We start from the raw sequence: 15,449 nt of genomic DNA on the forward strand, positions 1-15,449 counted from the left end.
CCCATTGGATGATCCAGGGGCACTCTGGGCTTTCCCGCTCCTTCGGGATCCCAGTCCGGCCCCTCGGCAGATCCCGATCCCGATCCCACCCTGATCCCAGTCCTGATCCTGATCCCAATTCCAGTCCCGATCCCGATCCCAATCCCACCCTGATCCCAGTCCTGATCCCAGTCCTGATCCCCATCCCAATTCCAGTCTCAATCCCGATCCCAATTTTGATCCTGACCCCGATCCCGATCCCGCTCCCATTCTGTATTCTGATCCCGATCCCGATCTCAATTCTTGTTCTGATCCCAAACCTGATCCCAACCCGAACCCCGATCCCAACCCCGATCCCAATCCCATCCCATTCCCCATCCTGATCCCAATCCCGATCCCAATCCTACTCCAAATCCCGTTCTTAATCCAAACCCCGATCCTGATCCCATTCCCGACCCCAATCCCAACCCTGATCCCAATCCCATCCCAATCCTGATCCTGTCCCTCAACCCAATCCCGATCTCAATCCCAATCCCGATCCCAAATCGCAGATCCTGATCCCAACCCCAATCCCAATCCTCATCCTGATCCCCAACCTGATCCCAACCCTGATTCCAATCCCAATCCCATCCCAATCTTGATCCTGTCCCTCAACCCGATCCCAATCCCGATCCGCAATCCCAACCACAATCCCAACCCCAGTCCCGATCCCTCAACCCATTCCCAACTTCAATCCCAATCCCAACCCTGATCCCAATCCCATTCCTGTTCTCGATCCCAATCCTCATCCTGATCCCCAACCTGATCCCAATCCCAACCCCAATCCCTTCCCAATCCAACCCTATCCCAATCCCAACCCAAATGGAAATCCCATTCCCAACCCCAATCCCATCCCAATCCTGATCCCGTCCCTCAACTCGATCCCTATCCCCAATCCCCAATCCCAAATCCCAATCCCTCAACCCAATCCCAATCCCATCCCAATCTCTTTCCCGATCCCAATCCCAATCCCGATCCCAAATCCCAGATCCCGATCCAAATTCCATTCATGATCCCATCCCCAATCCCGATCCTCATCCTGATCCCCAACCTGATCCCAATTCCATCCTCATCCCAACCCCAATCCCAATCCCATCCCAATCTTGATCCTGTCCCTCAACCCGATCCCAATCCCGATCCCAATCCCAATCCTCAATCCCAACCCCAGTCCCGATCCCTCAACCCAATCCCAATCCCAATCCCAATCCCAATCCCAATCTTGATCCCATCCCCAATCCCAATCCCAATCCCATCCCAATCCTGATCCTGGCCTTCAACCCAATCCTGATCTCCAATCCCATTCCTGATCCCATCCCAATCCCAATGGAAATCCCATTCCCAATCCCAATCCCAATCCCAACCCTGATCCCAATCCCGTTCTCGATCCCAATCCTGATCCTGATCCCCAACCCTGATCCCGATCCCATCCTAATCCCAACCCCAATCCCATCCCAATCCCAATGGAAATCCCATTCCCGACCTCAGTCCCAATCCCATCCTGATCCTGATCCTGTCCCTCAACCCAATCCTGATCCTCAATCCCGATCCCGATCCCCAATCCCAATCCCGATCCCCAATCCCAATCCAAATTCCATTCCCGATCCCATCCCCAATCCCAATCCTCATCCTGATCCCAATCCCAACCTGATCCCAACTCCAATCCCAATCCCGATCCTGATCCTGATCCCGATCCCATCCCAATCCCGATCCCGATCCCGATCCCATCCCATCCCAATCCAAATAGAAATCCTGACCTCAACCCCAATCCCAATCCCATCCCAATCTTGATCCTGTCCCTCAACCCGATCCCATCCCAATCCCATCCCCAACCCCAATCCCAATGGAAATCCCAATCCCGACCTCAATCCCAATCCCAACCCAAATCCCAACCTTGATCCCAACCCCGATCTCAATCCCATCCCAATCCAACCCCATCCCAACCCCAACCCCAATCCCATTCCCGACCTCAATCCCAATCCCCAACCCCAACCCCGATCCAATCCCAATCCCAATCCCAATCCCATTCCTGACCTCAATCCCAATCCCATCCCCGATCCCGATCCCCAATCCCAATCCCATCCCCGATCCCAATCTTGATCCTGGCCTTCAACCCAATCCTGATCTCCAATCCCATTCCCAATCCCAAATCCCCAGTCCCCAATCCCAATCCCAGATCCCGATCCCCAATCCCGATCCTATTCCCATTCCTGATCCCAATCCCGATCCCAATCCCAATCCCAATCCCAACCCCATCCCAATCCTGATCCTGTCCTTCAACCCAATCCTGATCCCCAATCCTGGTCCCCAATCCCGTTCCTGATCCCGATCCCGACCCCGATCCCGGTCCCAAATCCCAGATCCCAATCCCGATCCTATTCCCTATCCCAATCCCCAATCCCGATCCCATTCCCGGTCCTCAATCCCAATCCCAAATCCCCAGATCCCCAAATCCCCAATCCCCAATCCCAATCCCATCCCCATTCCCGATCCCAATCCTATTCCCAATCCCATCCCCAATCCCGAATCCCAGATCCAGAATCCCAATCCCGATCCCCAATCCCCAATCCCAATCCCAGATCCCGAATCCCAGATCCCGAATCCCAGATCCCGATCCCAATCCTATTCCCTATCCCAATCCCCAATCCCAATCCCATTCCTGGTCCTCAATCCCAATCCCAAATCCCCAGATCCCAAATCCCCAGATTCCCAATCCCAGATCCCAAATCCCAGATCCCAAATCCCAGATCCCGATCCTGATCCCCAATCCCGATCCCGATCCCATTCCCGGTCCTCAATCCTGATCCCCAAACCCCAATCCCAATCCCCAATCCCAATCCCATCCCCATTCCCGATCCCGATCCTATTCCCAATCCCATCCCCAATCCCGATCCCAGATCCCCAATCCCCAATCCCCAATCCCAATCCCGGATCCCGAATCCCAGATCCCAATCCCCAATCCCAGATCCAGAATCCCAATCCCCAATCCCCAATCCCCAATCCCAATCCTGGATCCCCAATCCCAGATCCCAATCCCGATCCCGATCCCATTCCCGGTCCTCAACCCCAATCCCCAATCCCCAGTCCCAATCCCCAATCCCATCCCCATTCCCGATCCCGATCCTATTCCCAATCCCATCCCCAATCCCGAATCCCGATCCCGATCCCAAATCCCCGATCCCCAACCCCAATCCCAATCCCGATCCCGGATCCCGGGATCACCTCGGGCCGGGAGGATCGGATCAGGATCTTGAGGGTTCTCCCGATGTCCCTCTCCAGCTCCGCCTCCGCCACGCCCTGGAACCCCGGGAAAAACCCCAAAAACACCGGGATCGACCCCAAAAATAACAGACATGAGATCGGGGCCAGGATCGGGATCTGGGATGTGGGATCTGGGATTTGGGATCTGGGATTTGGGATTTTCTGGGATTTGGGATTTTCTGGGATTCAGGGTTTGGGGTTTTGGATCAGGGGATTTGGGATCTGGGATTTGGGATCTGGGATTTGGGGATTTTTTGGGATTCAGGATTTGGGGTTTGGGGTTTTGGATCTGGAATTTGGCATCAGGGATTTGGGGATTTTTTGGGATTCAGGGATTTGGGGATTTGGGGATTTTGGGTTTAGGATCATGGGATCGGGGATTTGGGATCAGGGATTTAGGGATTTTTGGGATTTGGGGATTTGGGGGATTTGGGGATTTTTTGGGATTGGGGATCAGAGATTTGGAGATTTTTTTGGGGATTCAGAGTTTGGGGTTTGGGGTTTAGGATCAGGAATCTGGGATTTTTTGGGTTTTTGGATTTGGCATCTGGGATTTGGGATCAAGGATTTGGGGATTTTTGGGGATTCAGGGTTTGGGGTTTAGGATGAGGGATTTGGGATTTTTTGGGATTTGGGGATATGGGATCTGGGATTTGGGATCAGAGATTTGGGATTTTTTTGGGATTAGGGATTTGGGATCGGGGATTTGGGGATTTTTTGGGATTCAGGATCTGGTGTTAGGATCAGGAATTTGGGGATTTTTTGGGAGTCAGGATTTGGGGTTTTGGATTTGGGATCAGGAATTTGGGGATTTTTTGGGATTTAGGATTTGGGATCTGGGATTTGGCATCAGGGATTTGGGATTTTTTGGGATTCAGGATCTGGGGTTTAGGATCAGGAATCTGGGATTTTTTGAGGTTTTGGATTTGGCATCTGGGATTTGGGATCAAGGATTTGGGGATTTTTGGGGATTCAGGGTTTGGGGTTTTGGATTCGGCATCTGGGATTTGGGGATTTTTTGGGATTTAGGATTTGGGATCTGGCATCAGGAATTTGGGGATTTTTTGGGATTCACGATTTGGGGTTTGGGGTTTAGGATCAGGGATCTGGGATTTGGGGATTTTTTAGGATTCGGGGTTTGGGGTTTAGGATGAGAAATTTGGGATTGTTTGGGATTTAGGATTTGGGATTTGGGATCAGGGATTTGGGATTTTCTGGAATTCAGGATTTGGGATTTGGGGTTTAGGATCAGGGATTTGGGATTTTTGGGAGATTTAGGATTCAGGGTTTGGGGTTTAGGATCTGGAATTTGGGGATTAGGATCTGGGATTCGGGATTTTTTGGGATTCAGGATTTGGGGTTTAGGATTTGGGATCTGGGATTTGGGGATTTTTTGGGGTTCAGGATTTGGGATTTGGGATCCGGAATTTGGGGATTTTTTTGGGATTTAGGATTTGGATTTTAGGATCAGGAATTTGGGATTTTTGGGGTTCAGGATTTGGGGATTTTGGGGGATTTAGGATTTGGGGTTTAGGATCAGGAATTTAGGGATTTTTGGGGTTCAGGATTTGGGGTTCAGGATCAGGAATTTGGGATTTTTCGGGGTTCAGGATTTGGGGTTTGGGATCCGGAATTTGGGGATTTTCTGGGGGTTCAGGATTTGGAGTTCAGGATCCGGAATTTGGGGATTTTTTTGGGGTTCAGGATCTGGGGTTTGGGATCAGGAATTTGGGATTTCTTGGGATTTGGGGTTCAGGATCAGGAATTTGGGATTTTTTGGGTTTTAGGATTTGGGATCAGGGATTTGGGATTTTTTTGGGATTTAGGATTTGGGATCTCAGATTTGGGATCAGGAATTTGGGGATTTTTGGGGATTCCGGATCTGGGGTTCAGGATCAGGAATTTGGGGATTTTTGGGGATTCAGGATTTGGGGTTTTGGATTTGGGATCTGGGATTTGGGGATTTTCTGGGATTTGGGGATTTGGGGTTTGGGGTTTAGGATCAGGGATTTGGGGATTTTTTGGGATTCAGGATCTGGGGTTAGGGATCAGGAATTTGGGGATTTTTGGGGTTCAGGATTTGGGATCAGGAATTTGGGATTTTTTGGGGATTCAGGATTTAGGATTTGGGGTTTAGGATCAGGGATTTGGGATTTTTTGGGATTCAGGATCTGGGGTTTAGGATCAGGAATTTGGGGATTTTTGGGGTTTAGGATTTGGGGTTTGGGATCAGGGATTTGGAGATTTTTTTGGGATTCAGAGTTTGGGGTTTGGGGTTCAGGATTAGGAATCTGGGATTTTTTGGGTTTTAGGATTTGGCATCTGGGATTTGGGATCTGGGATTTGGGGATTTTTGGGGATTCAGGATCTGGGGTTTAGGGTCAGGAATTTGGGGATTTTTTGGTGTTCAGGATTTGGGGTTTTGCATTCAGGATCTGGGATTTGGGATCGGGAATTTGGGATCAGGAATTTGGGGATTTTTTGGTGTTCAGGATTTGGGGTTTTGCATTCAGGATCTGGGATTTGGGATCGGGAATTTGGGATCAGGAATTTGGGGATTTTTTGGGATTTAGGATTTGGGATCTGGGATTTGGGATTTTTTGGGGTTCAGGATTTGGGGTTTAGGATGAGGGATTTGGGATTTTTGGGGATTCAGGATTTGGGGTTTTGGATTTGGGATCTGGGATTTGGGGATTTTCTGGGATTTGGGGATTTGGGGATTTGGGGTTTAGGGTCAGGGATTTGGGATTTTTTGGGATTCTGGGTTTGGGGTTTGGGATCAGGAATTTGGGGATTTTTCAGGGTTCAGGATTTGGGGTTTGAGGTTTAGGATCAGGGATTTAGGGTTTCTTTGGGATTTGGGGTTCGGGATCAGGAATTTGGGATTTTTTTGGGGTTCAGGATCTGGGGTTTAGGATCCGGAATTTGGGGATTTTCTGGGATTTAGGATTTGGGATATCAGATTTGGGATCCGGAATTTGGGGATTTTCTGGGTTTCAGGACTTGGGGTTCAGGGTCAGGAATTTGGGGACTTTTTGGGGTTCAGGATTTGGGGTTCGGGATCAGGAATTTGGGGATTGTTTGGGGTTCAGGATTTGGGATTTGGGGTTCAGGGTCAGGGATTTGGGATTTTTTTTGGGTTCAGGATTTGGGGTTCAGGATCAGGAATTTGGGGATTTTATGGGATTCAGAGTTTGGGTTTTGGGGTTTAGGGTCAGGAATTTGGGGATTTTTGGGGATTTGGGGTTCGGGATCAGGAATTTGGGGATTTTCTGGGTTTCAGGATTTGGGGTTCGGGATCAGGAATTGGGGATTTTTTGAGGGTTCAGGATTTGGGATTTGGGGTTTAGGATCAGGAATTTGGGGATTTTTTGGGGTTCAGGATCTGGGGTTCAGGATGACAGATTTGGGATTTTCTGGGGTTCAGGATTTGGGATTTTTGGGGTTCAGGATTTGGGGATTTTTTTGGGGGTTCAGGATTTGGGGATTTTTTGGGGTTCAGGATTTGGGATTTTTTTGGGGGTTCAGGATTTGGGATTTGGCGTTCAGGATGACGGATTTGGGGATTTTTTTGGGGTTCAGGAATTTGGGATTTTTTTGGGATTCAGGATTTGGGGTTCAGGATGACGGATTTGGGATTTTCTGGGGTTCAGGATTTGGGGATTTTTTGGGTTCAGGATTTGGGGTTCAGGATCAGGAATTTGGGATTTTTTTGGGGTTCAGGATTTGGGGTTTAGGATGAGGGATTTGGGATTTTTTTGGGGGTTCAGGATTTGGGATTTGGGGTTTAGGATGACGGATTTGGGATTTCCTGGGCTTCAGGATTTGGGATTTTTGGGGTTCAGGATTTGGGATTTTTGGGGTTCAGGATTTGGGATTTTTGGGGGTTCAGGATTTGGGATTTGGGGTTTAGGATCAGGAATTTGGGGATTTTTTTGGGTTCAGGATTTGGGATTGTTTTGGGTTTCAGGATTTGGGATCAGGATTTGGGATTGTTTGGGGTCCAGGGCCGGTGTCTCACGGGCTCCTGGAAGTAGAGCTGGTACTCGAACTCGGGGATGCGGCTCAGCCTCTCCAGGGCGTCGGAGCCGGGCTCGGGCGGCCGGAATGGGGTGTTCAGAACGGCCACGGCCCTGCAGCCAACAGCGGGAACGGGACAGCCGGGAGTCCGGGATAATTCCGGGGATTTTTAAAATTTTTTGGGGATTTCTTTTGGGGTTTTTTTTTTTTTTGGGATTTTTTTGGGATTTCTTTTGGGTTTTGGTGGGGTTTTTTTGGCATTTCTTTTGGGGGCTTTTTGGGGATTTCTTTGGGGTTTTTGGGTTTTTTTGGGGATTTCTTTTGGGGTTTTTTTTTATTTTTGGGGGATTTTTTGGGGATTTCTTTTGGGGTTTTTTTGGGGATTTTTTGGGGGGTTTTTTTGGATTTTTTGGGGATTTTTTTGGGATTTCTTTTGGGTTTTTTTTTTTTATTTTTTGGGGGTTTTTGGAGATTTTTTTGGGGATTTCTTTTGGGTTTATTTTGATTTTTTTGGGATTTCTTTTGGGTTTATTTTGATTTTGTTTTGGGATTTCTTTTGGGTATTTTTTGGGTTTTCTTTGGGATTTCTTTTGGGGTTTTTATTGATTTTTTTGGGATTTCTTTTGGGTTTTGGGGGATTTTTTTGGGATTTCTTTTGGGGTTTTTTTGGGGGGATTTTTTGGGGTTTTTTGGGGGATTTTTTTGGGATTTCTTTTGGGATTTTTTTGATTTTTTGGGGATTTTTTGGGGATTTCTTTTGGGGTTTTTTTGATTTTTTGGGGATTTCTTTGGGGTTGTTTTTTTTTATTTTTTGGGGATTTTTTTGGGATTTCTTTTGGGGTTTTTTTTGGGGGGGATTTTTTTGGGTTTTTTTGGGGATTTTTTTTGGGATTTCTTTTGGGTTTTTTTTTATTTTTTTGGGATTTCTTTTGGGTTTTTTTTTTTTTGGGATTTCTTTTGGGGTTTTTTTGATTTTTTTGGGATTTCTTTTGGGGATTTTTTATTTTTTGGGGATTTTTTTGTTTTTTTTTTATTTTTGGAGGATTTTTTTGGGATTTCTTTTGGGATTTCTTTTGGGTTTTTTGGGTTTTTTTGGGGGATTTCTTTTGGGGTTTTTTTTGGGGGGGGGATTTTTTGGGATTTCTTTTGGGGGATTTTTTTGGGTTTCTTTGGGATTTCTTTTGGGGTTTTTTTGATTTTTTGGGGATTTCTTTTGGGTTTTTGGGGGTTTTTTTTGGGATTTCTTTTGGGGTTTTTTTGATCTTTTGGGGTTTTTTTGATTTTTTTGGGATTTCTTTTGGGTTTATTTTGATTTTTTTGGGATTTCTTTTGGGGTTTTTTTGATTTTCTTTTGGGATTTCTTTTGGGGTTTTTTTGATTTTTTTTGGGATTTCTTTTGGGTTTTTTTAATTTCTTTTGGGGTTTTTTTTATTTTTTTGGGGCTTTTTTTGGGATTTCTTTTGGGGTGTTTTAAATTTTTTTGGGATTTCTTTTGGGTTTTTTTTTTATTTTTTGGGGGTTTTTTTGGGGGGATTTTTTTGGGTTTTTTTGGGGGATTTTTTGGGATTTCTTTTGGGGTTTTTTTTATTTTTTGGGGATTTTTTTGGGATTTCTTTTGGGGGTTTTTTTGGGGATTTTTTTGGGGGTTTTTTTGGATTTTTTGGGGGATTTTTTGGGGGATTTCTTTAGGGTTTTTTTTTTTTATTTTTTTGGGGATTTTTATGGGATTTCTTTTAGGTTTTTTTATTTTTTGGGGATTTTTTTGGGATTTCTTTTGGGGGTTTTTTTGGGGGGGATTTTTTTGGGTTTTTGGGGGGATTTTTTTGGGATTTCTTTTGGGATTTTTTTTATTTTTTTGGGATTTCTTTTGGGGTTTTTTTGATTTTTTTGGGATTTTTTGGGGTTTTTTGGGGTTTTTTTGGGATTTCTTTTGGGTTTTTTTTTTGGGGGGGGGATTTTTTTGGGGGATTTCTTTTGGTTTTTTTTTTTATTTTTTTGGGATTTTTTTGGGATTTCTTTTGGGGTTTTTTTGATTTTTTTGGGATTTCTTTTGGGTTTTTTTTTTATTTTTTGGGGGGATTTCTTTTGGGGTTTTTTTGATTTTTTTGGGATTTCTTTTGGGGTTTTTTTTTATTTTTTTGGGATTTCTTTTGGGGTTTTTTTTTTTGGGCGGGATTTCTTTTGGGTTTTTTTTTTGGGGATTTTTTTGGGGTTTTTTGGGATTTCTTTTGGGGTTTTTTTGATTTTTTGGGATTTCTTTTGGGATTTTTTGGGTTTTTTGGGTTTTTTTGGGATTTCTTTTGGGTTTTTTATTTTTTGGGGATTTTTTGGGGATTTCTTTTGGGGGTTTTTTTGGGAGGATTTTTTTGGGTTTTTTGGGGGATTTTTTTGGGATTTCTTTTGGGGGTTTTTGATTTTTTTGGGATTTCTTTTGGGTTTTTTTTTTTTTATTTTTTGGGGGGTTTTTTGGGGATTTTTTTGGGATTTCTTTTGGGGTTTTTTTTATTTTTTGGGGATTTTTTTGGGATTTCTTTTGGGTTTTTTTTTTATTTTTATTTTTTGGGGAATTTTTTGGGATTTCTTTTGGGTTTTGTTTTTTTTTTTTTTCTTTGAGCATTTCTTTTCGGGTTTTTTTTTTGGGGATTTTTTTTTTGGTTTTTTGGGGATTTTTTGGGATTTCTTTTGGGGGTTTTCGAGTTCCCGGCCTCACCGGATGCGCTCGGGGTAGAACAGAGCCAGGTTCCAGGCCATGGCCCCGCCCCAGTCGTGGCCAATCAGGATCACCTGCGGGATTCCCTGAGGAGAGGAGACAAATCCCCAAAAATCCCCCCAAAAAATCACCCGAAACCCCCGAAGGCGCAGACACCAAAAATGCCAAATCCCGGAAAACCCAGATCCCGAAAATCCCAAATCCCCAAAAATCACAGATCCCAAACCCGAAAAATCCCAAAACCCCCCGAAATCCCCAAAGTCTCAGACACCAAAAATCCCAAATCCCGAAAACCCAAATCCCCAAAAATCGCAGATCCCAAATCCCAGAAATCCCAAAACCACCCAAATCCCAAATGCCAAATCCTAAACCCCAAAACCCCAAATCCCAATTCCAAATCCCAAAAAATCCCCAAAATCCCTAAAGTCACAGACCCCAAAAATCCCCAAATCCCAAATCTCAGATCCCAAATCCCAAATCCCAAACATCCCAAATCCAAATGCCAAAAATCCCCAAAAATCCCCAAAGATCCCAAAAATCCCCAAAGTCACAGATGCCAAAAATCCCAAACCCCAAAACCCAGATACCCAATCCCAAATCCCAAAAATTCCAAATCCTGAAAAACCCAAGTCCCAAAAAATCCCCAAAAATCCCCAAAAATCCCAAAAACCCCAAAAACCCCAAAAATCCCCAAAGTCACAGATGCCAAAAATCCCAAACCCCAAAATCCAGATACCCAATCCCAAATCCCATAAAAGCCAAATCCCAAAAATTCCAAATCCCGAAAAACCCAAATCCCAAAAAATCACAGATCCCAAATCCCCAAATCCAGCCAAACCCATCGAATCCCAAATGCCAAATCCTAAAACCCCAAAATCCCAAATCCGAATTCCAAATCCCAAAAAATCCCCAAAAATCCCCAAAATCCCCAAAGTCACAGACACCAAAAATCCCCAAATCCCAAAGCTCAGATCCCAAAGCCCAAACCCCAATCCCGAAAAACCCAAAGCCCAAAAAATCACAGATCCCAAATCCCAGAAGTCCCAAACCCCCCCAAATCCCAAATGCCAAATCCTAAACCCCAAAAAATCCCAAACTTCAGATCCCCAATCTGAAATTCCAAATTCCAAACCCCAAATCCAAAATGCTAAAAATCCCAAAAATGCCAAAAAATCCCCAAAATCCCCAAAATCCCAAACCCCAAATCTCAACTCCAGATCCCAAATCCCAGAAATTCCAGGTCCCAAGATTCCCAAACCCCAAATCAAAAATCCCGAATCCCAAATCCCAAACCCCCAAATCCCAAACCCCAAATCCAGATTCCAAACCCCAACCCCCAAAAATCCCAAATCCCAAAAATCCCAGATTCCAAATCCCCAATCCCAAAATCCCGAAAAACCCAAATCCCAAAAAACCCAAATCCCGAAAATCCCAAACTCCCCAAATCCCAAACACCAAATCCTAAAGCCCAAAACCCCAAATCCCAATTCCAAATCCCAAAAAATCCCCAAAAATCCCCAAAATCCCCAATGTCACAGACACCAAAAATCCACAAATCCCAAAACTCAGATCCCAAACCCCAAATCTCAAAACTCGAAAAACCCAAATCCCAAAAATCCCCAAAAATTCCCAAATCCCAAACGCCAAATCCTAAAGCCCAAAACCCCAAATCCCAACTCCAAATCCCCAAAATCCCCAAAATCCCAGATCCCAAACCCCAAAAACCCCAAAAACCCCAAAAACCCCAAATCCTCACCAGTTTATCCAGGAAGGTGATGAAATCCTGGGAAAAGGACGGGACCGGGATCAGTGGGGTCAGATTGGGATCATTGGGATCATTGGGATCATCAGGATCAATGGGAACGGGATCAGAGGGATCGGGATCGGGCCCCGTTGGGATTGGGATCAATGGGGTCAGATTGGGATCACTGGGATCACTGGGATCACATCGGGATTGGGATCATTGGGGTCAATGGGATCAGATCGGGATCATTGGGATCAATGGGATCGGGATCAGGCCCCGTTGGGATCGGGATCATGGGGGTCAGATTGGGATCAATGGGGTCAATGGGATCAGATCGGCATCGGGATCATCGGGATCAGGCCCCATTAGGATCGGGATCAGCGGGATCGGGATCATTGGGGTCAGATTGGGATCATTGGGATTGGGATCACATCGGGATCGGGATCAGTGGGGTCAATGGGATCAGGCCCCATTGGGATTGGGATCATGGGGGGTCAGATTGGGATCAATGGGGTCAATGGGATCAGATCCCATTAGGATTGGGATCATTGGGATCGGGATCAGATCCCATTGGGATCGGGATCATTGGGGTCAGATTGGGATCAATGGGATTGGGATCACATCGGGATTGGGATAATTGGGGTCAATGGGATCAGATTGGGATCATTGGGATCATTGGGATCGGGATCAATGGGGTCAGATTGGGATCAATGGGATTGGGATCAGATCGGGATCGGGATCATTGGGGTCAATGGGATCAGGATCAATGGGATTGGGATCATTGGGATTGGGATCAGGCCCCATTGGGATTGGGATCATTTGGATCAGATCCCATTGGGATTGGGATCAGTGGGATCGGGATCAGGATCCGAGTGGGATCAGATTGGGATCAGCAGGGTCAGGGTCAGATCCCATCAGGATTGGGATCAGTGGGATTGGGATCAGACCCCATTGGGATCACTGGGATCAGATTGGGATCACTGGGATAGATAATTGGGGTTCATTGGGATCTCATTGGGACCATTGGGATCTCATTGGGATCTCATTGGGATCATTGGGATCCCCTCGGGATTGGCCCCTCCCAGCCCAGGAATCCCCAAATTCCCCAAATTTCCCCAAATTTCCCCAAAATTCCCCAAATTTCCCCAACCCCACCCCGCTCACCTTGCAGATCTGTTCCTGGGAATATTCCGAGATCTCTGCCGAGAGAAAATTCCCACAGGTTCTTTTCTATTAATTTTTTCCAGGATTCTTTTCCCCATTTTTTCCCCATTCCCCCCCCCCCCAATTTTTTTTACCAGGATTTTTTCCCAATTTTTTCCCGGCCGTTATCAATTCAATTCCCATTGTTATCAATTCCCGTTATCAATTCCCATTGTTATTAGCTCCCATTGTCATCAATTCCCGCCGTTATCAATTCAATTCCCGCCGTTATCAATTCAATTCCCGTCCCTATCAATTCCCGCCGTTATCAATTCAATTCCCGTTGTTATCAATTCCCATTGTTATCAATTCAATTCCCACTGTTATCAATTCCCACTGTTATCAATTCCCTTCCTGCCGTTCGTTATCAGTTTCCCTGCTGTTCATTATCAATTCCATTCCCATTGTTATCAATTCCCATTGTTATCAATTTCCGCCATTCGTTATCAATTCAATTCCTGCCGTTATCAATTCCTGCCGTTATCAATTCCCATTGTTATCAATTCAATTCCCACTGTTATCAATTCCATTCCCATTGTTATCAATTCCCACCATTTGTTATCAATTCCCTTCCCACTGTTATCAATTCCCATTGTTATCAATTCCCACCATTTGTTATCAATTCCATTCCCATTGTTATCAGTTTCCCGGCGTTCATTATCAATTCCCGCCGTTATCAATTCCCATTGTTATCAGTTCCCTTCCTGCCACTGTTATCGATCCCTGTTGGTTATCAATTCCCGCCCTTGGTTATCAATTCCTGCCATTGTTATCAGCTCCCTTCCTGCCGTTGGTTATCAATTCAATTCCCATTGTTATCAATCCCCGCTGTTATCAATTCCCATTGTTATCAGTTCCCTTCCCACCATTGTTATCAGTTTCCCGCCGTCGGTTATCAATCCCCACCATTGGTTATCAATCCCTGCCGTTGGTTATCAGTTCCCTTCCCACTGTTTGTTATCAATCCCCCCCCATTGGTTATCAGTAGGTTCCCGCCGTTGGTTATCAGTTCCCTCCCCGCCGTTGGTTATCAATCCCTGCCGTTGGTTATCAGTTCCCTTCCCCCCATTGGTTATCAATTCCCACCATTGGTTATCAATCCCTGCCGTTGGTTATCAGTTCCCTTCCCCCCATTGGTTATCAGTTTCCTGCTGTTGGTTACCAGTTCCCTTCCCACTGTTTGTTATCAATCCCCGCTGTTGGTTATCAGTAGTTTCCCGCCGTTGGTTATCAATCCCCACCATTGGTTATCAATCCCTGCCGTTGGTTATCAGTTCCCTTCCCCCCACTGGTTATCAGTTCCCTCCCCGCCGTTGGTTATCAATCCCTGCCGTTGGTTATCAGTTCCCGCCATCGTTATCAGTTCCCTTCTCCCCGCTGTGGTTTATCAGCAGTTCCCCCCCCCCCCCCCGCTGTGGTTTATCATCAGCAGTTTCCCCCCCCTGCAGTTCCGGTCTCTCACCGCTGGGGGCGCTGCTGTCCCCGTACCCTTTCATGTCCAGGGCGAGCACGCGGAACCCGGCCCGGGACAGGGGCACCAGCTGGGGGGGGGGGGAGGGGGGAATCCCACAGCGTCTGAGAGGGGGGAGCACCCGATCCCGGGATCCCCCCCGGATCCCCACAGATCCCCACAGATCCCCAGGATCCCCACGGCCTTGAAGGGGGAGGAGGGAGCGCCCCAGGATTCCCGGGATCCCCCCCAGATCCCGCCCGATCCCCGCACATCCCACCCGACCCCCAGGATCCCAGCACCTCCTGCCTGATCCCTGGGATCCCTGCCCGATCCCCGGGATCCCCGCACACCCCACCCAATTCCAGGGATCCCACCCGATCCCTGGGATCCCCCACACCCTGCCTGACCCCCAGGATCCCCCCAGATCCCACCCGATCCGTGGCGTTCCTGGCACACCCCACCCAATCCCCGGGATCCCCACCCGATCCCCGGGATCCCCCACACCCCGCTCAATCCCTGGGATCCCCCCAGATCCCCGGCATTCCCCACACATCCCAGCCAATCCGTGGGATCCCCCACACCCTGCCTGATCCCGGGGATCCCACCTGATCCCACCCAATCCCTGGGATCCCCCCAGATCCCCGGCATTCCCGGCACATCCCAGCCGATCCCCGGGATCCCCGCACATCCCACCTGATCCCTGGGATCCCCCCAGATCCCCGGCATTCCCGGCACACCCCGCCCGATCCCCAGGATTCCACCCAATCCCCGGCAATCCCGGCACATCCCAGCCGATCCCTGGGATCCCTGCCCATCCCACCTGATCCCTAGGATCCCCCACACCCCGCCCGATCCTCGAGATTCCCACCCGATCCCTGGGATCCCCGCGCATCCCGGCTGATCCCCGGGATCCCCCACACCCCACCTGACCCAGGGATGCCCGCCCAATCCCTGGGATCCCCCCAGATCCCCAGAATCCCCGCCCATCCCGCCCGATCCCCAGAATCCCTGCCCATCCCGCCCGATCCCCAGGATCCCCGCCC

General features: G+C 47.4%; 1 protein-coding gene across 3 annotated transcripts in view; it reads right to left on the reverse strand.

Annotated features, from left to right (window-relative positions):
* EPHX2 (epoxide hydrolase 2) overlaps positions 1–15,449 on the reverse strand; it is a 70,325-nt gene that overhangs the window by 27,480 nt on the left and 27,396 nt on the right. For all 3 annotated transcript variants that reach the window (XR_013181711.1, XM_077176450.1, XM_077176449.1), the window contains 6 exons: positions 14,416–14,494; positions 12,915–12,949; positions 11,763–11,789; positions 10,007–10,092; positions 7,298–7,409; positions 3,238–3,312 (listed from right to left, as the gene is read on the reverse strand). Coding sequence is in view for 2 of the 3 variants with exons in the window: in XM_077176450.1 (XP_077032565.1) it covers positions 3,238–3,312; positions 7,298–7,409; positions 10,007–10,092; positions 11,763–11,789; positions 12,915–12,949; positions 14,416–14,494 (414 nt within the window). In the remaining variant the exon portion in view is untranslated. The remainder of the gene's footprint in view (positions 1–3,237; positions 3,313–7,297; positions 7,410–10,006; positions 10,093–11,762; positions 11,790–12,914; positions 12,950–14,415; positions 14,495–15,449) is intronic.

Source organism: Agelaius phoeniceus, chromosome 3 (assembly GCF_051311805.1).
Source record: "Agelaius phoeniceus isolate bAgePho1 chromosome 3, bAgePho1.hap1, whole genome shotgun sequence".
Classification (NCBI taxonomy): Eukaryota; Metazoa; Chordata; class Aves; order Passeriformes; family Icteridae; genus Agelaius; species Agelaius phoeniceus.